Source organism: Eleutherodactylus coqui, chromosome 2 (assembly GCF_035609145.1).
Source record: "Eleutherodactylus coqui strain aEleCoq1 chromosome 2, aEleCoq1.hap1, whole genome shotgun sequence".
Lineage (NCBI taxonomy): Eukaryota > Metazoa > Chordata > Amphibia > Anura > Eleutherodactylidae > Eleutherodactylus > Eleutherodactylus coqui.
Window position 1 is genome coordinate 85,387,479 of NC_089838.1, and position 27,780 is coordinate 85,415,258.

A 27,780-nucleotide genomic window follows, 5' to 3' on the forward strand; every position below is an offset into this window, starting at 1 on the left:
TCATGAGGCCTCGTCCAGAGAATGCCCTTAGATGGTGAAGAATTGCCAGTAACCGAGGTTGGACTTGAAATCAGGGTGTTCCGTTGTACTGCGCTACCGAGATTTTAGACCCTGGCGTGGAGTGATCTGTAGTGCATGGGGGGTAGTAAAGGATTTATGATCATTAGTGCACAGCAGCTTCAACATAAAACACAGCATGAACGGGGAGAGCAATCTGCCATCCAGAACCGCAATGTCTTGGGGGAGTGAGAAGGCAGATACTTTAGGAGCTGCTGGTACAGAGATGAACCATAACATAAATAGTCCCTGCTGGGAGGGATTAATGAGGCTGTATGGCTGGTGTGACTTAGAGTAAGCAGTCAGTGTCTAGTAGGCATACGAGAACGTGCGAGGTGAAAGGAGGGAATGAGCCGTCTGGTACTGGGCATAAGTTGGTTTATGAAGATACCAGCAGACTGATATTTGAGAACCTGGTATACCCATGTTGGATATGGACTGACTGTGCAATTATCCTTCCGGCTATTTTACAAAAATCTGTGAAACGTAATGCAGCAATGTACTGTATAACATGGGGCCAATCTGATGCGTCCCAGATTGTGTAACCTGGTTATATATAATGTAGCAGTAATGTAACTGTAGTATGAAGGTAGTACTGCAGGCCATGGGAATACTGTGTCACACAGTAAGGCCTCCTGCATATGGGGCAGTTGGGGGGTGCAATGGGGTGAAATCTCAGGTGACCCATAGCTGGCAGGATGGAAGGAGTAACAGCATGTCTGATAAAACGCTGTTCCCCCCCCCCGACTTGGGGACAATCGGGAAAGTTGGCTCATCCCCGATTCTCACCCAGAGGGGAAAAACTAAAAGCAGCGACCCGCAGAGCAAGAAGTTTTCCTCCTAAGGATACAAAGCTAAAACCAATTTAGCTTTGTGCCTGCAGGAGCGATAAAGTTGGCAGGAGGGACAAATTTTGTGTAGCGTCCGCCTCCTAGTGGCAGGAGATATATACCCAAGGTTTTGCTGCGTTCCCCAATTACACAAAGAGAAGCTTTTTATAATTTTACATTTATTTGCTATATTTTCCTCTTTAGGGGACTTGAACCTGCTATCTCAAGATCGCTCAGACCATCACTTAGTGATATCTGCAGTACTTCTATCTGTATAGTACACGCCTTGGCAGACCTGGAAGCAATGGCAACCCATCATCACTCTTCAATTTTATAGCAGTTCTGATGACGTCAAAGAGGGAGTGCCCTTCCCTCTGTTAACCTTGTACATGCTGTGATTAATATGCATTGTGAGATGTAGAATTAACAACATGGTTTGATGTTCTCACTGAACCCCGCTGTTGCAACAAGAGACCAGCTGTCAGTCACAACTGGAACCTGCTGCAGATGGCATGAGCGCAGCACTTGAGCCCGCATCATCTATAAGACGTAGATATAAGTCATTTTGTGGGAACTGCTTCCCACCCAGGATGAATATATATGCCCTCTGTTAGGAAGGGGTTAAAGAGACTTTGAGCATAGTTTTCCCATTCAGGTTATAATTCGTTCATTCTCTCCCATGAACAGCATTATAGAGACTTTACAGCTGCCATGTGAAAGCAGCAACCTCAGTTTGAAAACCCATTGGCTTACATAAATTTATGGGGATTTTTGCATTTTGAACTGACAGTTTGAGCTTTTTTTATGCCTGCTTGAGAGGTCAGACAGTGGATTGGAAAGGGTTAAGCAGATGTCAGATAATTCATAGTTCTTAAATGCTACACCACATTACTCCAGCGCAGATGAAGAACATTCTGCTCACCTGATTCTCAAGTTGCAGTGTGGAGTTGCTGATGAAGTAGAGTATATTGCCAAAACAAAGTGAGAACTGCGGAGGCGGCGGCGATTCACAACCATTGTGGAAGAGGATCTCTAGAATCTTTGCTCGAAGCAGACTATTTTCTGTACTATTAAAGAACATCTCTCTGAGGGGGAAAAAATGGATAGAATAATGTGATTTATACACTTATGTCAACTTCCTTGGGCAGCTGTAGATTTATACCCTCATCAGTTCTGTAGTTACCATGCTTACTGAATGGGAGGCTTTTTTGGTATGGTATAAGAGCTGTGCTCTTCATGCAACTGAGCCCCTACTACTCTTCACTCAAGCAATATCAGTGGAACACTGAGAAACTTACATTGGACGATTTTTGATGACTGAGCAGGATTCTACATGGGAGCCAGTAGGAAAGGGAGGCTACAGGCTGCCAGTCAGTCTGAGCTCACCTGCTGGAGCTGAACTCAGAAGCAGTAACTGAAAAGAGCCACTCCAGCCAAAATGTTATCCCATGCCTGTCACATTCTGCAGGTAGTCTGTGTATTGCAGCTACTTCCATGCGGTGCAGCCTCTTGTCTGATACTTATCAGGAACAATTGTTGTGTAAGATTTATTTTTCACTCAATCCCATAATGCAACAGCACAGCATTAGCTGGAGGCTATACCATTCTGCCTGCTGGGGGAGGGGAAGTTTACTCATAATTACCTTTTTAAACTTACCTAAATAAGCTGCAGACCATAAGTGTACAGTTAGGAGGATGAGCTGTGATCTCCGCTATTATAACTGTGTGAGGATCATTTGTAACTGACAGGAGTGTCTGTGTCCTCTCTAGGCACTTTCTGTGGTAACTTCCATCTAACAGCATCACAGACAGAAATGGACTAGTTTCAGACTGCATAACCAAGTAAATTGAACTAGTCCAAACTGAAATTGCATGATCATCAAGGGAGAAAGGCCAGGCGTTTCAGATAGACAGGAATAACGAACCAAAATGCAAGACTAGCTTTGTTATATACTGGATCCTTTAAAGGTTGCCAGTTTTGGCAGCTCGGCTAACTAGTATGAATAGTGTCTGCCTTCTGAAAGCTTTGAAATGACTGAAACCTCCAAGTTATTGCCAAACTTGTGTTTATGATAGCCAATGTGATAACTAACAAAATGTGCAAATTAGGGTACTTAGCTAAAGTGACATTTTTCTCCTTAAAAATCCCTCAAACATGCTGCTCACTAGGGGTCTCCCTTCTAATTTGCAGTTTGCTGCCTTATGTGATAGCCATTTCTATTAAGGGTGTATTCACATATCACTGATTTGTGGCAGATCGGAATAGGACACTGACAAAAGGTGATTAGTTATACTGCTTCTAGAAGTCTATAAAGGGGAGAAAAGGGGTAAGGGGGTCATGGAGGTTCTAGTACCCTATTGTACCATCTTGTATCCAAGCTAGAGATGGTACACAAGCAGGCATCAACACTCTAGTATCCTGTTGTACCACCTCTAGCTTGGATACAAGATGTGATACAGGTAGCATGGAGGCTCTAGTACCCTGTTGTACCGCCTCTAGCTTGGATACAAGATGTGATACAGACAGGCATGGAGGCTCTAGTACCCTGTTGTACCGCCTCTAGCTTGGATACAAGATGTGATACAGGTGGGCATGGAGGCTCTAGTACCCTGTTGTACCGCCTCTAGCTTGGATACAAGATGTGATACGGGCGGGCATGGAGGCTCTAGTACCCTGTTGGGCCACCTCTAGCTTGGATACAAGATGTGATACAGGCAGCATGGAGGCTCTAGTACCCTGTTGTACTGCCTCTAGCTTGGATACAAGATGTGATACAGGCAGCATGGAGGCTCTAGTACCCTGTTGTACTGCCTCTAGCTTGGATACAAGATGTGATACAGGTAGCATGGAGGCTCTAGTACCCTGTTGTACCGCCTCTAGCTTGGATACAAGATGTGATACGGATGGGCATGGAGGCTCTAGTACCCTGTTGTACCGCCTCTAGCTTGGATACAAGATGTGATACAGGTAGCATGGAGGCTCTAGTACCCTGTTGTACCGCCTCTAGCTTGGATACAAGATGTGATACGGATGGGGATGGAGGCTCTAGTACCCTGTTGTACCGCCTCTAGCTTGGATGCAAGTTGTGATACAGGCATAAAAAAAGGCATACAGGCTCCATATTGTATCCTGCAGCATATCTGTCCATTTGCTCCAACAGCCTCTAGATCGTGCAAATTCATAAGCTGTCTAAGTTTGCATCACACACGGTCTCGCACATGTTCGATTGGCGAGAAGTCTGGTGACTGGCCAGGCCACGGAAGTGTAGCAATGTTGGAGGCATTCCTGTGACACCCTACTAGGGAAGGCTGACTGTCCTATATAATGCCTCCCCAGGCTATCACACCAGCAGTGGGGGGGCACTGTACCGCTCCACAGCAAGGCCAGGATTGAGGTGCTAACCCCTAGGTCTACAGAAACTAAAACAGCCAGTACCCAAACTAAGCCTGGATTTGATGCTGAAAACATCCTGGTTCCACTCTGTAGCAGTCCAGTTTAGTCGTTCATGAAATCACTGTAAACTGAGGTGACTGTAGGCGATTTCAAAGGTAATACACTTAAAGGTGCCATGAGGAAATGTGCTTTAGGCAGACGTCTAGAAATAGTTCCAACATAGCCATGGGCCTGTAACTATGTTGTCCCCCGTTTCTGAATGGCAGACAATGGAACAGTTGGAACTGCTCATGCTTGTTAGACTGATGATGATCCTTTCTACTGATTGTCTGCCAAGGGTGTCCTGAGCCTGATCACCTTGTGTGTGCCTCCATGCATCCACTGGTCTCGACACCTCCGGAAATTCAGGCCCACGCGGATTCTCCATGCAGAATTCCGCAGCGTGTCCCTTCTTTCTGCAGACATGAGGGGGAAAAAAAAAAAGATAATACCCACCTGTCCCGACGCTGTGGGTTCCCGTCTGTCGCGGCCAGATCTTTTTTTTTTCCTGCCTGGTGATGTGCTCGACACGCTGGCAGCATGCCACGCGCATGCGCTCTGCACACTTTTTTTTTTTGAACTACTGCTTTCTTGTGTTACAGCAGAAATACAGCCGTGGGTGTCACGCGGGAGCCGTCAGTGTGGGAAACCCACAGAAAATGAAGCATGCTGCGGGTGATTTCTCGCACGTGCGATCCGCGCGACAGGAAAAATGACATCCGCAGATATGCAATTACCTGCAGGTGTCCAATGATTCCCTATGGGCACAGATAACAAATCCGCATGGGTGTCCCGCATGCGTTAAATCCATTTTGCTACTGGACGTGAGGCCTAACAGTCTGGTCAGAACCGCCCACTGGGCAGGCAATTTGTCGATATGACCATCCAGTTTCTGGCATCCTAATAATGCCCCCTCTCAAACTCCATTAACTAGTAGCCTCAGAGGACTTTTTATAGGCCAATGGTGGTGAGACGCCACAACTCTAATCATTTGCACATCTGCCTGAAATGTAACTGCATGCAGAGTTTTACAGCAAAGAGACAACTCCTTCTCTGTGCTACATGTTTTTTTAAACCAAGTATCTACTATCCCACAACTACTGAAATCACATCTACACTGCTTAGTATTTCCTAATGTCCTCCCCGACGCAGTTATTTATCCATTGTCCATGTGCAGTATAGAGAAGACTTCTATACCAACCAGTTGATGAAAAACTGAAACAAAGATGGAGCCTCGGAGAGAACTGTAAAATGCAGACTGCATAATGATCAGAAGTCACACTAGTCCTCATGTCCACTCAGCAGCTTATTCTGAAAGTCACGACAGGGAAGGCAAGTATAAAAACTTACATTCCTGGGCTCAGTGCTTTCCCTACTTTTAGCCCAGAAGCTTAGCTTATAGGGCTAAAAGTAGGTTACAGTCTCTTTAAGGGCTCATTCACATGGGCATATGTAGTTTTGATATGTGAAATACGCAGTTTTTACGCTCCACAACCTTGCTGGGTTACTGCATATTTTGTTCATGTGGCTTTATGGATGCATATTCAGTTTTTCACTTACAAAAAAGCATGTACCATTGATTTCTCCTGTGTTTATACGGAACCACGCCGTGTATATTTTACGCGATCCTATACACTTTAATGGCCAATTTCAGTACGTACCATAGACCTATATAGGACATGCTGTATTATGTGTGTAATATGATTTACAAATAAGCCTGTGTGAATGAGCTCTAGAGCGTAATTCTAATTAAAGGGGTTTTCCAGGGAGAATACTACTGATGACCTATTCTCAGGATAGGTCATCAATCGTTGATCGGCAGGGGTCCATCACTCGGGATCCCGACCGATCAGGTGAGCAGGGGCATGCTGCCAGCACCACGAAACACACAGAAGTCAGAGCAGAACTTTCCATGCCGACCTCTGTAGTGGCCGTAGCGGTGCTCATTGAAATCAACGCAAGCTGTGCCTAGTTACAAGCGCCGGCCACTATACAGAGGTTGGCGCGGAGACTTCTGCTCTCACCTCCATTTTGCGGCGCTGACTAAGAATAGGTCATCAGTAGTATTCTCTCTGGAACACCCCTTTTAGGTATAGAAATTAAAAGTTTATAGATAGTTTGTAGGTTATTGTAAATACCTCTTTTGTCTTGTTTTTAGGACGGTCACATATGGAAATACGTAATGTGCTATCCTGTTTGAGTTCACTGTAGGAGAGTTATCCACTTCCACTGCTATGGAGAGCATACGCTGTAAGAGAAAAACGGCCCTGGGCCACAGCAACAAGACATCAGTATATTGTACCATAATAAAAGTTTATGGTATATCCACACACAAAAAGTTACCTTTGTAGGTTACACTGCACGGAGGAGTCATGACCCGTTTCAGGTAAGTTGTTCACAGCATCTATCAGCCAGTGAAGGACTTCCCTGCAACACATTACAACTTAGTCAGAATTAAAAATATAAGTGTAAAGGTTTCCCCAACGACAGGAAGTCGTAGACACTACTTGGTCCCTAGCTGGAGCTCCTCTGTGTGACGGGCAATTGATAACTGTATGGCTATAGCTATGTGCCATCTCCAGGCAATGAAGAGCTGAAGCAATACTTTACGTAGCATTGCCAGTAAAACAAATTACTGTATATACTCGAGTATAAGCCGACCCGAGTACATTTTTTCTGACATCAATGCCGATTGGACATCTAAGATTCTATGGTGGGCGAGGTACATAGACGACATCCTCATTTTACGGGCAGGATCTGTAGATTTCTTTAACAATTTTGTGTCAAACTTAAAAAGACAAATCTTAGGATCACCTCAGAAATCCCCCCCACCGGTGGGCTCTTATCTGCGCTCAGATCCTTTGTTCTTCAGGGGGAAACAATGCTATCAGCATTACCCACTGAGAACTGTTGATAAGGCAGAATGAGGATTCTTCGGTTGGACTGAATGTAACGGCTAGTAGTGCACGAAAGGTCCACGATGGGTGCGCATTTAGACGCAACGATTACTGCTAAAACTATTGCTTTTTAATGATTTTTTTTAGCGATCGCTCTGTGTAAATGGGCCTTTATTCAGTAGAACAAGACTTGATTGCTCTCAATAAGAGAAACTAATCTTGTAGATATGTTACTTTATGACTAACAAAAAGGTGTTACAGTAAGCTATCAGAACTACTTTGGTTTCTTCAACAGCCTGATAACAGGATACATCTGAAGATGTATGTACACTCAGATTTGGTTTAGGTCATACGGTATGCCTCCCTGAAGAGGTGCGTTTTTAGAGCACACCTGAAGTTTAGGGTGTCAGGGATTGCCTGGATATTTTTTGGTAGCGCGTTCCATAGGACAGGTGCTGCTCTGGAGAAGTCTTGGAGGCGGGAATTAGAGGGGAACTTAGTCCGATGTCATTAGCAGAGCAGAGGGCCCGGGCTGGGTGGTAAATTAAGATGAAGCAATGTGTGTGTGGAGCGCTTTGTGGATGAGGGTAGGGAGTTAAAATTGTATTCTGTATTTGACGGGCAGCCAGTGCAGTGACCGGCACAGGGCAGAGGCGTCAGTAGCAGCTGGACAGGAAGAGGAGCCTGGCTGCCACATTCAGGATGGATTGGAGGGGTAGAGTCCAGAGCAGCTAGTTGCAATTATCAAGCCGAAAGTGGATGAGGGCAACAGTGAGTGTTTTTACAGTGTCTACGGTTAGAAAAGGGTGTATTCTTGCGATGTTCTTGAGGTACAGCTGACATGTTTGGGCAAGAGATTGGATGTAGAGGGGTGAAGGAGAGACCGGAGTCTAATATAACCCCAAGGCAGCGGGCATGCTGTCTGGAAGTTATGGTGGTGCCACACACTGAGATGGAAATGTCAGGATGAGGTCGGTTAGTAGAGGGTGGAAACAGGAGGTCAGTTTTTGTGAGGTTCAGTTTTTGGTAGAGAGAGGAGATAGTGTTAGAGACAGTTGGTAGCATTCTGAAGGAATGTTGCTGTGATGTCTTGGGAGGTGGTGTATAGCTGGGTATTGTCAGCATAGAGATGGTACTGAAAGCTAAACCTCCTGATGGTCTGTCCAATCAGCGGCTTTGTAGAGGAAGAGGGGGCCAAGGACAGAGCCCTCGGGGACCAAAACAGCAAGGGACAGAGGAGGGGAGGTAGAGCCATCAAAGCAGAGACTAAAGGAGTGGTCAGAAAGGTAGGAGGAGAACCAGGAGAGGGCAGTGTCCTTTAGTCCAATGGAGCAAAGCATACTGAGGATGAGTTTGTGGTCAACAATGTCAAATGCTGCAGAGAGGTCGAGGAGGATCTGTAGGGAGTAGACACCCCTCGATTTGGCAGTCAGGAGGTCATTTGACATTTTAGTCAGGGCGGTTTCTGTTGGGTGTAGGGGGTCAAGAAGAGTTTTCTGAGATATAGCTTAAGGAGAAAATAAACCAGGCGTTCTAGTAGCTTTGAGATGAAGGGGAGGTTAGAGATGGGTCGATAGTTGGCGGCATCGGTCGAGTCGAGTGGTTTTTTTTTTGTTTTTTTTTTTTTAGCAGCGGGGATATGAAAGTGTTTGAATGAGGAGGGGAAAATGCCAAAGGTCAGAGAAAAATTGAGTATAGTGGTGAGGTGGGAGATGACAACTGGGGAGAGGGACCAAAGGAGGTGTGAGGGAAGAGGGTCGCTAGCACAGGTGCTGGGGCAAGCGGAGGAAAGCAGCCTGGAGACTCCTTCCTCGGTCATTGATCTAAGTACAGAGAGTGAACAGGCGCAGCCGGAGTTGCCTCGGTCTATATCAGATGGTTCTTATGACTTTAAGGGCATGTATCTCCATTGCTATGTCATTTGGAGTATATATGTACCATCCTGCTATAAATAAATCAGAAGCGTACTGGTTTTGATACAACCATTGTGTTAGACTGTTACTCTGCGTGCACACACTTCTCAATAACCAATTTGGAATAGGCAGTGAAGTCAGGGGGACCAGAGTTGTTCCTGTTGAAGAATTTTTAAATCAGATAAAATTGATAAATATAAGTCACAAGTGACAATGCCATTAACAGAAACTAAGACAAGAGATCTGAATTCCGTCAATGGTAATGGGTTCTGAGTCTAAACCACCCAACACTGTAATTTTTATTGAAAGGAAAGGCATATTCATCATATAGATACGGGTTGGATTATACAAAGGTTACATATGCAGGATATAGCATTCCCTTGCTAAAATATTTTTGGCATAAACACATTAGTATTTGCTGATGTCTTGCAAACAGAACAATTAAAGGATAACCCCTCCGCATCTAACAGTCCAAGGTGCATCCTGGTACCATTTCTGAGATAAATTGGCAAATATCTGTCTCCATAATTCCGGGGAAAGTACAAGATTAAAAATAGTTTCATGGTTCATGAACGGGTCAGGATAACCTCAAAATGCCTTAAAGGAATTGAGCCAACTTAAATTTCACTAACATTCTTATAATATCTGGAACGTAAATATGACAATTACATATGGGAGGGGCAGGGGGCATGTTGTGGGGGGATTGGATCAGGAGATTTGATATGCTTCTTTGAAGAGGTGCGGTTTTAAGGCATGTCTGAAGTTTTGTGCGTTGGGGATGGTCTGGATATTTTGGGGTAGTGCGTTCTAAACGGACTGGTGCTGCTCTACAAAGGTCTTGTAAGCAAGCATGTGAGGTTCATATTAGAGGGGCGTTTAATCTGAATGTGTTAGAAGTGCGCGGGCTGGGTGATATATGGATAGGAGGGAAGCAATGTACGGTTGCGCGTTGCCATGAAGAGCTTTTGTGGGTGAGGAGTTTGAATTGAGTTCTGTTGTGGATGGGCAGCCAGTACAGAGACTGGCATAGCAGAGTGGCGTCTGAGAAGCAGCTGGATAGGAAGAGGAGTCTAGCTGCCACATTCAATATGGATTGAAGAGGGGAGAGTCTGGTGCAGGGATGAGAGAGGATGGATTTTTGCAAAGTTCCTGAGGTGCAGGTGGCATGTTTGTGCCAGAGATTGGATATGGATGGTAAAGGAGAGGTCAGAATCCATTGTGACCACAAGGCAGCGGGCGCGCTGTTTGAGTGTTATAAAGGAAATCATAGAAGAATCTAGAAATACAAATTTATGACCATCTTTGATATGCTCAGCACAAGCCAGAATAACTCTGAGGGTTTTATGGTGGGGAGGGCTGAGAAATCTGGTGCAGAGATACTAAGATGGGGGGCAGGCCTCTGAACTATATTTATAGACCATTATCTGTGGACTAATTAGGTATTTACTCCTCTGCTCATCCTGTTTGGTCATTGTTTGAAGTGCAATGTAATCACACCAAGCCTGTGGTCTTCAGATATATCCTCCTATCAGCTTGATGAAGAAACCAAAGCAGTTTTGAAAGTTTGCAGCCACATCTTTGTTAGCCAACAAAAGGCGCGTCTACAAGATCATTTTGTTCCTCTTACTGAGAACATTCTCATTTCGTAACTATATAAACACTTTGAACATTCCTCTCAGCCTCGCGGGCGAGGATGACACTTACTTAACGTTACAGAAACTCTTGTCACAAGACAGCATTGATTTACAGAGACACTTATGCAAACTTCTTCGCTGTAAGTTGAAGTGGAAATCATCATCTAAGGTTTGTACCACATACTGCAGGAACAGGCAACAAGTCTGGCTATCCTAAACGGGAAATATGAGGAAAAAAAAAAAAGTTATGAAAACTAAAACCCGTCCACTTGCAGTGTCAGACTTATAAAAAAGAAAATAAAAAGCACATACACACCTCTCCTTGTCAGGACACAGTGTCACAGTCCTAACTTATGGCATTAGCGCTTACATCCTGGGCGCCATGATGCCAGCAGTTTGTGACTGATGTGGTGGCCTCCAATTGGCCACAGCAGTCACCCTCCAGTGAGCTGTCTACCCAGAAGCCACCACCAGGCCTGTCAGACTGCTGCGTCCGGGAAAGGAGGGGGGTTGAGGAGAGGGAGTATGCGTGGTTTTCTTATTTTATGGCAGACCTGGTAGATGCACTATTTTTAAGTCACAAAACGTCTTTAAATAAAGAAGCTTTTCAATCAGATTTGCATGAAGCAATAGTACACAACATAAGAATCTGACATGACAAGCCTGTCATCTTGACAATCAGTGGGGGTCTTGGGACCCAGACCCCCATTGATCAAAACTTTGGCTATGTCAGACACATGTCACAAGTTTTACACAAGCGTAGTTACTCTACGAATTCCCTCCGAGGTCAACCTGGAATAACATTCTGTAGGTCCAACAGCATCAAGAACATATCGGTAGTGGCCCCCAGTAGGTTGTGAGAGTCTACAAAATAGGTCCTTTTTCTAACTAAACGGAGCCGTCATCTCCAGGCTCCTAAGTAATATGCCTAAATGCCCGTTGTAAGACCACTTGTAATGCTGCAAAAACATTTCTTCCAACAGTACACAAGACATGAAGACTGAATGTTATTTATGTGGTTGACAGCAGTTGTAAGTCAGACCTCATGAGCACGGCTTCATGGTTAGAAAGCCAAAACCAAGATGGGCTACCTTGAGCAAAGCTTTTTGAGACACCTGTTAAAACCTACTGGCTGTTCTGAAAACATGGCGGTTACCCTATAGAACAGACACCCTCCAATTTACCAATTAGATAGGCTGCATTAAACAAAAAAGAGAATCTCTTCCGTTTTAAAGAGCGTTTCATCAGAAAAGGACCTATTGTATAAATAAGGTTTTATGTTAAACCTAAGAATTTTTGGAGTTGGATTGGGTCATTGAATATGGAAAAAAAAAACAAAAAAACTGAAATCCTGTAGTTTTTACACTGATCGATGATTAAGCCCAAGGGTAACTTTACACTGCACAACTATCATTCAGATAGCCGCTCAGAAAAGTCATTCAATTGCTTTCGTACCGAGCGATGATTGGTCATTAGTTAGCCAAGATAGGCCCATAGAGGGATCTCCATGCAAATCTGTTTGCAAGTCGTTCAAATAAATGTCGGGGACATTAAAAAGGAGACTTGATCAACTAGTGAAAAGCTACAAAGCAACAAGTGAGTGGGTTATTGCTAGTCCCTGCAAAAATATTGTTTGTAGTCCCTCCTTCGAGCGATTAGTCTGCCAGTAGTTGTCCTGTGTAAAGGAACCTTAAAGTAATCCTCTGGCCCTGGAGAAAGATGGCCGCACCTGCTTCTGCCATCCTTATGCACACTATTAGTAGACCTCTTTAGTCTGGGACACTACACCTGCTGTGATTAACTAATGCGGCCCCCATGAGCACAGATGTAGTATCTTTGGTGCAGGGTTCTGCGTTTTTTCGCTTTGGTAGCTTCCATAGTCCCCGGAGCGGCCGCAGAGACCCAGGACCTGCAGCTCTTTCATGCCCCGCTTCCCCTGCCTCTGCTGGGGGATCTTTGAAACTGAAGCTGCCAGAGATCAAAATAAAAACAGACTAGTTGCATTAACAACTTAGGACACGACAGTTTGTAGTTTAGTTTCTATGGAAACTGGTCTAATTTTTCACATAATTTTTTTTTTTAAAGCAGAGATTTCTAAACGGTTCACCTTCTGTAGTATTCTATGGCAGCAGTACTTGTTTCCTGCGATTGACTACAGTCCGATGTAGCAGTCGCAGGTCATTTTTATACTTTAAAGTTATGTTTTCATGCATTAGCTCTGGACATATGATTTTACCTCCAAGGCTGAAAATAGTTTTATGTTTAATATCTAAATTTTTGTATTCAAGAGCGAGCAGGTGGGAAGTAAATTTCTAGCCACTTTTACTATACATGTTGTAAAAAAGAAGAAAAAAACAAAGCCCTAAAAGAAGTTGTCGTTTTTCTGCAAAACTTGGCATGCAGTTCCATCTCAGCCAGATATACAAATTATTATTATTATTATTATTATTATTAACAGTGTTGCCACCTGAGGCCCTAAAAGTGGTTCCACCCTTGTCCTATAAAAAGGCTCCTTGTGTGTAGTGACCTCTTCTTCCGCTTGTGTAGGGCTTGTTGACCAGTAGACGCCTCTACGGCGCAGAGAAGAGCTTTCACCCTGTTACCAGAGTCTGAGAGGGGCGCATTATTGGGATGTGAGAAGCTGGATGCTTGTATCAGTTGTTTTGTCAGAATGGCACAGATGGTGGACAGACTATCAGGAATGTCTCCACAGCATTGCCTGCCTTGTTGCCACATTTATCTTCAGTAGAACATGTATAAGATCTGGGACACCAACTTTGACAGCTTACGGGTTTGCACGATCTAGAGGCTCAGTTGTAGCAAATTGATTGATATGCTGCAGGATACCATAGGGAGCCTCCATGTCCGCCTGTATTAAACCTTGCAGCCAAGCTAGAGGTGGCCCAAGAGGGTACTAGAGTCTCCATGCCCGCCTGGATCACATCTTGTATCCAAGCTAGAGGTGGCCCAACAGGGTACTAGAGTCTCCATGCCCACCTATATCACATCTTGTATCCAAGCTAGAGCCGGTACAACAGGGTACTAGAGCCTCCCTGCCCGTATCACATCTTGTATCCAAGCTAGAGGCAGTACAACAGGGTACTAGAGCCTCCCTGCCCGTATCACATCTTGTATCCAAGCTAGAGGCGGTACAACAGGGTACTAGAGCCTCCATGCCTGTCTGTATCACATCTTGTATCCAAGCTAGAGGCAGTACAACAGGGTACTAGAGCATCCATGCCCACCTGTATCACATCTTGTATCCAAGCTAGAGGCGGTACAACAGGGCACTAGAGCATCCATGCCCACCTGTATCACATCTTGTATCCAAGCTAGAGGCGGTACAACAGGGTACTAGAGCCTCTATGCCCACCTGTATCCCATCTTGTATCCAAGCTAGAGGCAGTACAACAGGGTACTAGAGCATCCATGCCCACCTGTATCACATCTTGTATCCAAGCTAGAGGCGGTACAACAGGGTACTAGAGCCTCTATGCCCGCCTGTATCACATCTTGTATCCAAGCTAGAGGCGGTACAACAGGGTACTGGAGCCTCCATGCCCACCTGTATCACATCTTGTATCCAAGCTAGAGGCGGTACAACAGGGTACTAGAGCCTCTATGCCCGCCTGTATCACATCTTGTATCCAAGCTAGAGGCGGTACAACAGGGTACTGGAGCCTCCATGCCCACCTGTATCACATCTTGTATCCAAGCTAGAGGCGGTACAACAGGGTACTAGAGCCTCTATGCCCGCCTGTATCACATCTTGTATCCAAGCTAGAGGCGGTACAACAGGGTACTGGAGCCTCCATGCCCACCTGTATCACATCTTGTATCCAAGCTAGAGGCGGTACAACAGGGTACTAGAGCCTCTATGCCCGCCTGTATCACATCTTGTATCCAAGCTAGAGGCGGTACAACAGGGTACTGGAGCCTGGATAGATATGACAATTTGTAGATGAATGCAGCCATGGATTTTGTACTGCTGCATATTACTATAGCCTCTTCTGAAGACTTGACTCAGATCTATGAATACAGGAAATACTCCTAATTTTCATAAACACAACTGGCCTGAAAACATCACATATGACCAAATAAACCATTGAAGATCAGATTTCTAGCAGTTTAAAAGAGTACATTTAACTTACACCATTCTATTACATTCACTTTAAAGCACCAATTCCCATTTATAAGCTATAAGAATCCTAAATGCCCCATATATATGGCCATACCTGTTCTGACATCACCTCCGACAGCAGCCTCCAGTCCCAGGCTACCGACTCCAAGGTAGCTGGATGTAGTCTGAAGTACAAAAGATTACATACATGGATAATTAGGAATACCAACTTATCGCCACTGGCAAAAACTAAGCAACAAGACCACAAATAGACGTCTGGTTCACATCAAGTGGATAAATACAATAGCCTGGGGGAACTGAATGACCATACCGGACTTTTTTTTTTACTAAGTGAACAAAGAGGTTTTTAAGGATCAGTAAAAACCATAAATGTGAAACTTTTCTACGCACTTCCAGCATGGCTGACGGAAGCAAGGTGGTTTGGGCTCTTGTTAGGGTTTATTCAGATGAGAAAAGACGGAATAGCACTGCAAGGAGCGCTATATTGTTCTGTCATCCAGCAAAATGCCAGACAGAAATTGAACAGACCCCCATGTATAGTCAATGGGGGCCCTTTGGTTCCGTCATACAGCTGACCAGAGACTGAAGTGCTCCGAAAACGGAACAGAGACGGAATTCTAACCGACAGCCCTACCTGAGGTATGAACGCAGCTTTAACACATGTTAAACCATAGAGCTACCATTGTGTTGTTGGAATAGGTTATGGTCAACTAAGTATAGCAAAATCATAGAATGCATAAAAGTAGTCATAGAAGGAATTAAATTATCTTAAAAATACAAAAGCTTTAAAAAATAAAAATGAAATGAAGGTTTTTAGTTGTTTTTTTTTATTCGCAATGCAATAAGAAACAGATTAATCCTTTAATTCAGAATCTACAGTCCCTGCACTTGATGTTTAAGCGGAATGGCTGGCGGACAGGGGAATATAGTGTAGCATGGAAAGTACATCCAAGACTCTGGTTTTCTCTAACCGCTGCACAGGATATTTCGGCCGAGGAATGAAGGTCTCAGCGGCTGATCTCTCCTGGCTCGTCATACCAACTGTTGCCTTGATCTAGGTTTCCCTTTAACACTTCTAATGTAACATTTTGCACCTACCTCTGGACCTTCATCAGGATCATGTAAGCCTCATGTTGGATCGCCCGTTCCTCGGCTCCCAGCAGCACACAGCTTAGGACATGACTAATAATGTCTTTAGGTGGGTAGTGACTCGCTGACACGAACTCCGACAGGAAGTACAGTGTGCCCCGATGGAAGCCTTCATCCTTCGTGTTGTTTACTAAGTTTGTCCGACTTAAAGGCATTGGTGCCGCTTGCAAGTTCTGCAACAATGAGACAAAGCGAAGTGTAACCCGGGGAGGTCAGCAAGCCAATGTACAGAGGATGGGCCACATTTATGGGAAGACCGTTTACTAACTGCAGAATTAAGAGCTCTGAATAACTAATGGATATCTTGCAAAAGTAGAAAATAAAAGTACATTTGCTGTGACCGAGTGGGAACCATTTACATCAAGGAGACAGAACTGTTCCTGCTTAACCCCTTAACGACTGCCCACATGGCTTTTGACAGCAGTCTTTAATGGGCTTTATTCTGATGTGCCATCTTTTGACAGCGCTGCATTACAAGCCAGGCGTTTGTCTCTTCCGTGACATGTAAAGCGGGTGCTCGGCTGTCAGATGACAGCTATGCACTTGCTCTAACACAAAGGACCAAAAAACCTAGCATTTCTGTGTTTAACTCTTTACATGCCAAGGTCAGTGTGACTGTAGCGAGTACAAGGCTGACAGAGGGATGGGGCTCCTGCTCACCCATCGGACCCCTGCCATGTGATTGTGGGGTCCTGATGGCACCTGGAGGCTTGTATATAGCCTCCTGGTCTGCCACCTATGATGGCCTATGAGGCTGAGCCTATGCCTGAGCTTCATAGGCTTTCTAATGCATCACTGTACTGCTATATAGTAGCTCATCAGAAGAATGATAAAAAATGCTGATAATCAAGTCCCCTAGTGGGACAAAAGTTTGTTGTTTTTTTTTAAAAAAAAAAAGGTAAAAAAATCCCATCAAAATCCCAACGTTCCTCCTTTACTAAACATTCATACTGCTCACCTCTATAGGCAAAAATGTTTCCATTCCCTGACAGCAAGCAGAGAGGTGACAACATGGAACACATGAAATGGCATGTATTACCTTGTCATATTTTAACATGTGAGGAAACAAATGGCTGACAGGACGCTTCTTGAAGTATCTGAGTTTGTAGAAGAATGGACTGTTGACTATAGTGGACTGACTGCATGAGTGTTCTCGGGAGTCTTCTTGAATTGCAGGTGTTGAGCTCGTTATGTGTTGGACCTGGGTACCAATTTCCGAATGCGCACAGACGTGACTGGAACTGGGTTCATCGGACAAGTCCGGTAAACGGGAAGCGTTAACATAGATAAGCTTCAAGTTGCTGTTAGAAGGAAGATCCACTTCCCCATTTCCAGGAAGCCCATCATCTGGTTGACAGAAGTCCATCATACTCTCAGCAGTACATATTCTCTTGCAGGCACCTCTTAAGTAGCTTTCACTTGGCTTGTCCTCCGATTGCCAATCTTCACTGTTACACGGCTGACTATTCATAGTGGAGCTGGCATTTCCTTCCCTTGGGTCGGACTCTCCACCTTCAGGCCGAGAACTGGCCTTATATTTACGTTTAGAGTTCACCTGCTGCTCGAATGTGCCTTGTGTTGTATAGTCTTCAAGACGGGTCAAGTCTATCAAGTTATCATCTGAGCTCGTCACACATGTAAATACGTCACCGTTAGTCAAATCAATAACTCCCTGAAAAACAAATTCAATATTAAAATTGTCCATTTTGGTATAATTTGCTCATCTTATTTCTATGGAGGACCGCTGACACAAGTGAACAGCTGGGCTGTCTTCAACAGAACAGGTGGCCTATCTAGGTTTTTTAGAGTTGATGAGGACTTCAGCACAGATCCCATAAACCTCCGGCATGAGGGGCGCTCCCACAACCCTGGTCTACTAGATTTTTATCAGCGCCTTCGGGGGAAAAAGAGCCATAAATAGTATGCATGGAAAATGAATGCCATAAGTGGCATGTATGACAGCGGAGGCCAATCCTTATGTAGATTCGCTGCAATCAAACTGCACGTCCACCGCAGAAACCTGAGGGCCAGTCAGATACCGGCCATGGATCCTCTATAAGTGTGGGGATGTACCTTCAACCCTTTGGTGCCCACCACCTGTTTTGGTGGGGACTTCATTCCAGCCGTCCAAGCGCCATAACCACTTTTAATACGCTTGTATTAATTTACATAATTTAGTGAAACCATAAAATGTACTAAATAACTAATTTTGAGGGTGGAATAGGGGTGGGAAACAAAAACCCATCATAACTGATTTATATAGTTTTTGTGCTTATTCTGAGAGAACCAATTTATGAGACCTCGTTCTTGCAGGACAACTTTTTCAATGGTACCATATACCACTTCTTGGGGGGGAAAAAAATATATATTTTATTTTTTTTGAAAGGCAGAACTAAAACAGCAATTCTGGATTTTTTTCTTGCAAAGATAACATTACGTAAAATTATTCTAATAGACAAACAATACTAAAAATCTACATGTAATTGTTTTGAAAAGAAAATGTTTAGGGTCCAATTTAGTTCTTAAGTGACTTCTAGGGTGTTTCTAATATATAGAAACCTCAACCATCCCATTCGGAAATCTGTACCTTTAGGCCTCCTTCCCACGAACGGATTTATGCCGCGTAATTCGCGGCGAAAATCCGCTGCGTTGCCCCCTGCTATTAGGTTCTATTGAACCTAATAGCTCAATGCTCACGGTGCGGAATTCCATCGCGGAATTCCGCACTGTGAAATCTCCCGTTCTCACCCGCGGCATGCTCTATTTGCCGCCGGTGTACGCGCTGACGGCTTCCATTGCAGTCAATGGAAGCCGTCCGTTCACGCTATCTCCCGCTGTAACACAGTGGAAGATAGCGTGAAAACGCTTTCCCGCCTACCGCCGCCGCGGCACGTGACACGGTCGGCCCGTGACACTGCGGCAGTGGGCGGGGACGCGTCTTCACGCTATCTTCCGCTGGTAAGTATGGGGTCTCCGGGGGGCGCCGTCGCGGGCTTCGCCGCAGAATATTCCGCGGCGGAGCCCGTCACGCTCGTGTGAAGCCGGCCTTAGTGTTCACAACAGCATTTAGGGAGTTTACTAACCAGCCATTTCACAGGAATTAAAATCTATGATGTTAAATACTCTTGTACAAAAAAATGCAATAGTATTATGCAGGTGATGCTTTTATTGGCTACCCCCAAAAAAACTATTAGGCCAGCCAAAAAGCCTCAAAAGCTTGCATAGAGAAATGTTTCTGATTAGCCAAAAAGAGGATCACCTCCATTATGCCCTTGGATAAAAAAAAATGAAATAAACACAACAAAAGCATTAACCCAAGACCTTTTTCTGGCTAAGGATACCTTTACACGGCGCATTTATCCCAGTAAAGATTGGTGGAAGCTTTTTGGGGAGAGGTCACGAGCCCCCTCTGAGATCTTGGGAATCCCTGTACCTTTGAGTCCTGAGATTTGCCCGTTTGGGGTACTTGATGAAGAGATCTGGCAACACCACATAAGAATAATCCTGAGGGAGACTGTTCTTGGCCAGGAAAACTATCGCTTTACAATGGATGGATCGGAAAAATCCCTCATTGTCTATGTGGAGGAAACTGGTCAATTCAGTTGTGCCATTTAACTACTTGGTCCATAAAGGACGTCAATGTCCTGAGGAGTTTGAGAAAGTATGGGGTCAGTGGGGCTTCCGATAGCTAGTCTACTTCCAGATGAGACTCGTGATCCTCTGGATATATGTTGACCATGTTAATTCTGGTTGCTCAGTTGTGGTAACTGCTGAGGTGGCTCAGTTCTCTCTCCCCTCCCTTGCCCTTTCTGTACACCAAAGTATTGTGCTTCATGTACTAAATATGTATTGTTGTGCTCTGTCTGTATGTGGAATGTACATACTTCAATAAAACGAGTTTAAAAAAAGTTTGCTGGAAGCAAGGTATCTGGGCAATAGCCTTCCTGTGTTCATGCGGCTACTGAGGGCTCACTTGTCGAAGACACTTGGCTTTTAGCTCACCTAAAAACCAAGCGACTATCAGACGGTGCAAAAGATCTCCAGCCGCTTTGTCTCCATTCCCTGACTGATTATTGCTCCTGTCTGACAGCACAGGGCTGACCGTTGTCCAGTGGAAAGGCACCTTATCTCGGTAACACTATTTTTGCTCTACAAGAACAAAATAATCTTGTTTTTGCCCATTTTTCATTTTATTCCATCTTCCTCGAACACAGCAGGACTTGCAAGAAACAATTCTGATATTATCCCGATTCTGCAGATCTTTAGAAATCTCCCACTTGGGTCCTTAGTGCGCAACATGACAACACCAGCCTTAGAAATGCAGGATCACTGTGGATTTTGGGGCTGTTTTTTTCCTATTAAGAGGTTTTCTAGGAACCTGGACTTCCATGTTGGAAAGTACACCTCTCAAGGTATTGATGTACAACTTCATTTATAAAGCCTGGTTTAGACACAACCATCATCGCTTAAAAGAGGTCTTACAGGGCAAGGTGATCGGTCAAACATTGAGCGATTGTGCTCCGAGCAGGGGATGCGGGGCCGCTTGTCTTCTGCATCCAGTTCTCTGCTCAGAGCACACGGCTGTTATACAGCAGAGCGCTCAAAGCGGGGTATGCAGAACACAGCTGGACCGCTGTCTTCTTCATACCTCGGTTTTTAACAAAGCGCTCAGCTGGTATACGGCTATGCACTCTGTGCGGAGTATGAACACAGCTGGAGTGCCGTGTTCTTCATACCCCGCCTGTGTTTAGGGAGTGGGATACAGCTGAAACAATAGTATCAGCTGTATCCTGCTGTGAACTCCTGATAAAGCTGATCCTTGTCTCTCAGCATGCTGAAAGACAACAATCAGCGACTCAATGAAAAACTGTGCGATGTCCGTGCAGTTAGACCCAATAATTGCTCAAAAGACGGCTTTTGAGTGATAATCGTTGTGTCAAACTAGGCCTTTAGACCCACTTGAAGATCTGATTGCTTACAAAATACACTGCACTACTTGTAATGCAGTGTATTTTTTTTTTTTTTTTTTTAACACCAATATCTTGGCGCATAGTGAGCATTTTGGCACCAAAGATATTGGATAGAATCGTGGTGTGAAAGTGAGAAGTTGTAATATTTCTAATACTTTGGTTTAGCTTCACAGTTTTCAGTTTCAAACGGTGCAGGAGAAAACATACCCACAATTTGCTACACACTTTCTCCTGTGCACGGAAATACGCCACGTGGGGTCGTGAACAGTTTGGACCCATGACAGGGCTCAGAAGGGAAGGAGTGCTACTTAGCTTTGGAGTGCAGATTTTGCTAGAATAATTCTTGGATGTCATGTTGCATGTACAGAGCACCTGAAGCGCCAGTGCAGTGGAAGCCCCCCATAAGTGTGCCCGTTTTGGAAACTATACCCCTTAAGGAATTCATCTAGGCGTGTAGTGAGCATTCTAACTCCACCGGTATTTTGCAGAAATTAATGCAGAACACGTTGTGAAGAATACAAGTCGCAATGTTTGCACAGACATGCCACTTCACTGCCCAATATGTTGTACCCAGCTTTTGCCACTGTGGAGAAACAGCTCTTTATTATACGGTGTTTCCTGGTTTTACAAGCAGCTGGCATGTTGTCCTACTCTTCTAAATGAACATACAGCGGGACTCATACATCATAGGGCACCAGACACATTTCAGGCCTGTTTTGGAGCTTTACAATCCATTAGCCCACAACTGATTAATTAAAAACGTGACCCCATTTTGAAAGCTATACCCCTCAAAGCAGTCATCTAGGGGTGTAGTGGGCATTTTGAATTCACAACAGTCTAATGTACAGTGGACAAAGCAAAGTTGGATGGTTCACTGTGAAGGTTCCAATCTATCCAGAAATATGCCATTTCGGTGCCCAATATGCTATGCCCAACTTGTGCCACACCCCTTCAATTGTAAAGTTGGTTCTCCTGGGCACAGCAATGCCATTTATGTGGCCATGAGCAGCTATTTGGGCACACTGCAGGACTCACGGGAGGAGAACCACCATTTGGCTTTTGAAGTGCAGCTCTTGCTGGAATGATTTTGCAGACACCATGTCACATTTTCAGAGTCCCTGAGGTACCAGTAAGTGGAAACTCCCAAGATATGACCATATTTTGGAAGCTATTACCTTTGTGCCCCCCCCCCCCTTCCTATTATGATCTCCAGGACAGTTTTCTCCGCTATCACATTAATTGTGTGTGGCCCTTTCCCATAAGACGTATATATATCATACCCTCTTCATTTACACTTTGGGTCCCCTCTATGGCTTTACAAGACCCCTCACCAGTGGGCTTTCTTTAAGGCATTTCTTTTTCCCCATCACACCTGTTGTCCATTATTCTCCACCCACTACTTACCACATTTCAGAGTATTCCCAAAAATTAATCCATTCTAAACCCATGTACAGCCTCATTTATTAGTCCCACTTGAAGATGCAATTGCTTGCAAAATATACTGCACTACTTGCAATGCAGTGTATTTTTTTTTACACCAATATTAAGGGGTTGCACCAGAATTTAAAAAAATATCCCCTGTCCGCAGCTATCCGCATCACAACCGAAACCCCCAATGATCCCGAGAACAGAACTCCGGTCCTCACTGTGGGCTTACCTCACTGCACATGCTTAGCCACCGCTCCATTCACGGTGAAATCACTGCTGGTGGAGCATCCAAACAGTGAAGAGAAGGGGATATAGTACTCCATTCTGAGGATCGGTGTGTGTGTGTGTGTGTGTGTGTGTGTGTGTGTGGGGGGGGGGGGGGGGGTCTCAATGATGATACCCCTACCGATAAGCAAGTCATCCCCTATGCTGTGGATAGTGGGCAAATTGTAATTCTGGTACAACCCCTTTAAGGTATTTGGCCCTGCCTCCCTAGAGTTAGCACATATCACAGTTCTTACCTGGAACTGTCAACTGTTGATAACTGCCACACCCGCCAGGTATGAAGTAGGATTGCCTCCCAAGCCCATTCCATACCCCCCATGACATATGAAGGAGCCACCCAAACTACATTTATCAGTAAATACCTTAAAGTAGGGCTGCTATCAGAGACAATCCCTGCCAGAAAGCACCCCAGAACTATAAGCTATTCGCTCAGGTCCCATTTAGTGCACAGAATAGGTAATCAATATCAAACTGGTGGGGGTCTGACGCTTGGGAACCCCTGCTGATCAAAGAGACCAGGGAGCTCAGGTGAGAAATGCGGCCTCTTCTGATAGCCTATGACACCACGTTCATGGCCTAAGAACAGGTTGGCCCTATTCAAGTGGATGGGATTGAGCTGTTATACCAGGCAGTGCCACTGTGAAATGTTTAGCTATATGGCACCAACTGGAGGCATATTTCCCTATTCCACACCACCTCTACTCGAGCCATCCCAAATAACCAATCACTCTGAAGGAGTTAATCCAAACCACCAATCAGATTGCGAATGGTGTAGAGGTGGGGTGGAATTTAGTTATACGCCAACTGGAGCACCGCGGCCACTTCACACAGCTGATTAGCGGGGCTCTTGAAGCTGTTGACCTCCCCCCCTTGCTCTGATCTCTATGACCTATCCTGAGGTTAGACCATCAATATCTTAGTCCAGAAAAACCCCTTTAAGGACCCACATTTACACCAAGACTCCAGTGATTTCTATTGAGCTCGGTCCTTGGAACCGAACAATGAAAATACTGAAGCTGACAGATCGGGCTACCAGCTGGTCGGCTGGCATTTTAGTGGCAGAAACGGCTGCATGCTGCTATATTGTGTCCAGGACTCTGATCTGGGGGCTCTGAGGAGAACCCGACAGATGGGAATGTGCCCTAAGCCATGTACTGTAGCTTAGAGGGGTTGGCCATGGAAAATACTACTGTTGGACCTATCCTCAGGATAGATCAATAGTTCATCGGCTGGGGCCCATCGCTCGGGACCCTGACCCATCAGCTGAGTGGACTCATGCTGTCAGTGCCACAAATACACAGAGGTCAGAGATTTTTATACCTAAAACTTAAAAGGGGTTTTTGAGGGAGAATACTATTGATGACCTATCCTTAGTCAGCGACACAAAAACAGAGGTGAGAGCAGAAGCATCGGAAGTCTCTGCACCGACCTCTGTATAGTGGCCGGCGCTGGTAACTGCAGGCACGGCTCACATTGATTTCAGTGAATGCCTTGCCTGCAGTTACAAGCGCCGGCCACTATACAGAGGTCAGCGCGAAGGCTTCCACTCCAACCTCAGTGTATTTGCGGCACTGATAGCATACGCCAGCTCAACTGATCGGTCAGGGTCCCAAGCAACGGACCCCAGCCGATCAACTATTGATGACCTATCCCGAGGATGGGTCATCAATAGTATTTTCCACAGAATACCTCTTTAACCCCTTAACGTTCCAGGACGTACATCATGGGTGTTAGTGTATCTTGATGCCACCGGAAGCTCTGGTGGAGCCAAGCTAAGCGTTTGACAGGGGTTTGCCACCCCGTTGCTGATTGGCTGTCCGGCTGTCTCCCCTCACAGGTCCTGCACGCACCCGGCGCCCGCAGCAGACAAAGGATGAGAGGCAGCGAACGGCAGTTATGAACACTGCTGCCCAGTAGATGACGCCGTGCAGAAGGTGACAGCTGGCAGTCTGCATTTCACAGGGCGGAAGTGCCAAGGAGCGGTGAATGTCGCCTGTGACCAGCGCTTCGACAAACTTAACAGTGCTCCTGTGGTCCCTAGCACTGAGCGGCTGCGATCCGCCCTGGGCAGTTCAGGGTGCTGCTGTGGCCCGCAGCGGTCAGCGCTTGACTGCGGTGTTGTGGCACGGAGTGCAGAGCGCAGGATAATGGCCTTTGACAGCCTCACGGGAGGTCTCAGCAGTGCACCCAAAAGCACGATGTCTGACGGGGAGAAAGGGTTTGCCAGGGAGAGTCACAGCGCCATACCACAAGGCAGCGGAGATGACAGCGGGGCCAGCAGCAAGAGCTGTGAAGCATAGAAAGGTGCACCAGGGAGAGTGACAGCAGGGCTGCTGGGACGCCGGCTACAGTCAGCTCGCTGGCAGAAGCAGGACCTGCGAGTCCAAGAAAGGGAACAATGTCATGCAGCCAATCACGAACAGGGGTGTCAACCATGTCGAACACCTTCTATCTTGGCTCCACCTGTTCAGGTGGCGTCAAGATACACTGATACCCATGTCATGGAGGGTCGGGGTTTATAGAAGTCCAATCTATGAAAATAACGCATCGGCCCCGAACTGCGAATGTCAGAAGAAAAACAAAAACAGAATTGAGCTTTTCTGGCCACCCAGTTTCCAAGAAAAAAAAAAAAAAAAGAATAAAGCTATTAAGTCACAAATACTACAAAACTATCAGTTGAATCTGCAGGAAGCCCTACAAAACGCAACTGAAAAAGAAAAAAGTTTGGGCTGCCAGATTTTTCAAATATTTTTAAATTAATATTCTAATTATTTTTTTTTTTTAAAGTAGTACAGCAAAAAAAAAAAAAGAAAAATTAAAGCGACACACCACTCTTAGAATCTTTTACCTGTTTTCCAGCACATTATATAATACCACTGAAAGATACAACTTGTGCCACAAAGCCCTCAGCCAGCCGTGTGGGGGATAAATAGAAGGGTTGGGATTTTGGGGAAGGAAGACTAGGGGGAAAAAGGGCGCATCCTTAAGGGGTAAAGAGGTTTTCAGGACACCCCTGATGACATCCTCAGGAAGGGGGATCAGTATTTGATGGCTGTGAAGAACCTCCGCTGAGATCCCCGGTGATCAGCCGAGTGCCCAGGAAGCCGTCCGGGCAGCGGGGATCAGAGCCACAAGCCATGGAGGGCTTCACGGCCAGTGGGGGCGCAGCTTTCTGTTACCCCTCCAGCTGCACCGCCGGGGGTCGGACTGGGAGGTAAGTCCTCTGATGTTTTTCCCTTCGACCCCGATGACCTCCAGCCCTGCTGCACTGACAGTGGGCTGGGTGATCCGCTGATCGCGGGGATCCCCAGTGATCAGTATTTACCCGGATTACCCCTCTAAGTGGCCACAGTCCACAAACCCCGCGTTAGATACGTATATCACAGGCTAACTATAACCTACAGCGGATACAACATCCAGGTGAAGGCTTCTCATCGCTTTACATACAGGGCAGCGGGCAGCCAACGGATCCCTGCACCGGAGAGGAGGACGCGGGCGGCGCCGGTCACTACTACCCGGCCGACAGCAGCCCTGCCCGCCTTACACCTCCACCGCACTCAGGACACACGCTGCCTCCATTGTAAGCGCCGCCACTAGTTTCGCTTTCGCTTTCCCGCAGCCGGTATGTAGCCGGCCGCTCTCGGACATAACCGGCAGCCCCGTCTGCCGTGTATATATAGGCGCCTCCCATCACATGACCGCTCACGTGCTACACACCTGTGTCCGCGAGGCGCTGCGAGAACGCTTGCACCTCCGCCTGCGGCGTTTGCTCCAGGTTTGCTCTTCTTCGGACGCATCTGAATGGCTTATGACTATAACTTCGTCCATGCCGGACTTCTGAGACAAGGCGTCATAAAGCCCCGTGTAGGTCACACTCCACCCCGTACCTCTCGCAGGGCTCCGCCCATCATTACCGCCTACTGAGCCGAGGAGCGCGCCGGGCGTCTTTTATACCGCGGCAGAGGTGCAGTGGCGCGCTGTGATTGGACGGCTCAGTCTATAACCACGCCTCCCAAGTGCCGCCGGCCTGTTCTACGGCTGTCAGTAGGCTGCCGCTCGCAGCCGGGGAGGAAGGTCTGTGGGAGCGGCCGGCGCCGTGCCTGGCTGGGGCTCTGCAGCAGCTCATGTTGTGGACGGGATATGCATGGGGATTCAATAGGAGCTCCACTGCTGGAGAGCTCAAAAATGAAGGGGCTGCGCCCTCTATGGGTGCCTCTAGAAGTTACATACCTATGGTCTATGTCGTTTAAAGGAATTTTCCAGGAAGAGTACTACGATGACCTGGCCTTTAGAGCGCGCCCCCCCCCCCCCCCCCGGGCTCCTGTTAGTGGGGTAACACTGCAGTGCCGCTCTGTCCTGTCAGTCTGTTAAGCTTCATAGTAAAGCCCCATCGTTGGACGGAGACCGCAATAGGGGGCCCAACGCCGTCTCGTATGCTGCTGCCCAGGTCCCATCTTGGGTTCTGTCCCCATACAGTTAGTCCTTGTCCTGGGTCTTTGTTGCCACATTGATTCCTAATTAACTCGTTAGCTGCCTCATTTCCATCTTGTCTTTAGTCACCCCTTGCCTTTGTATCTATGCAGTCTGTTGCTAGAATTGCCTAACCAGGTCACCTTGTGATATCCAGCCTTGTTTAAAGGGCCTTTCGAGGCAGTACCTGCCAGGGTCAGAGAGGAAGCACACCTCCGACCCCTGTATAGTGGCCGGCGCTTGTAATTGCAAGTACAGCTCTCATTGAAATCAATGGGACCCCAGCCTGCAACTTCAAGCACCAGCCACTATGCGTATTGGAGTATCGCTTCCGTTCCGACCCCAGTGTAGCCCGGCGGGCGCTGCCAGGAGAGCCCATTTAATCCGTAGTAGGCCGAGTACATTTTTTGTTTTCTTTTGTTCTTAAGGCGAACCTGTTGGAACCTTTTGCGTTCCGTAAACTGTTATTGGGCTCAAGGATGAAGGAGCAGGGAGTCTGGAGTCACCGGGCCTCCATTCCAGTGATGTGACCCTGAGCGATCGGTGCGCACACAGCGCACACAGAAGGCTGTA

General features: G+C 46.1%; 1 protein-coding gene across 2 annotated transcripts in view; it reads right to left on the bottom strand.

Annotated features, from left to right (window-relative positions):
- Window positions 1-26,645, bottom strand: part of SIMC1 (SUMO interacting motifs containing 1) — a 37,287-nt gene extending 10,642 nt beyond the window's left edge. The window contains exons 1-8 of one of the 2 annotated variants that reach the window (XM_066591179.1): window positions 26,455-26,645; window positions 17,094-17,726; window positions 16,004-16,227; window positions 15,000-15,069; window positions 10,835-10,977; window positions 6,664-6,747; window positions 6,459-6,587; window positions 1,810-1,972 (exon numbers count right to left, since the gene is read on the bottom strand). In XM_066591179.1, coding sequence (XP_066447276.1) covers window positions 1,810-1,972; window positions 6,459-6,587; window positions 6,664-6,747; window positions 10,835-10,977; window positions 15,000-15,069; window positions 16,004-16,227; window positions 17,094-17,726; window positions 26,455-26,565 — 1,557 coding nt within the window. In that variant the 5' untranslated portion in view covers window positions 26,566-26,645. Of the gene's footprint in view, window positions 1-1,809; window positions 1,973-6,458; window positions 6,588-6,663; window positions 6,748-10,834; window positions 10,978-14,999; window positions 15,070-16,003; window positions 16,228-17,093; window positions 17,727-26,139; window positions 26,381-26,454 lie in introns of those variants that run through there. The other variant, XM_066591180.1, reaches the window with a different exon arrangement.
- Between the last annotated feature and the right edge of the window lie 1,135 nt (window positions 26,646-27,780).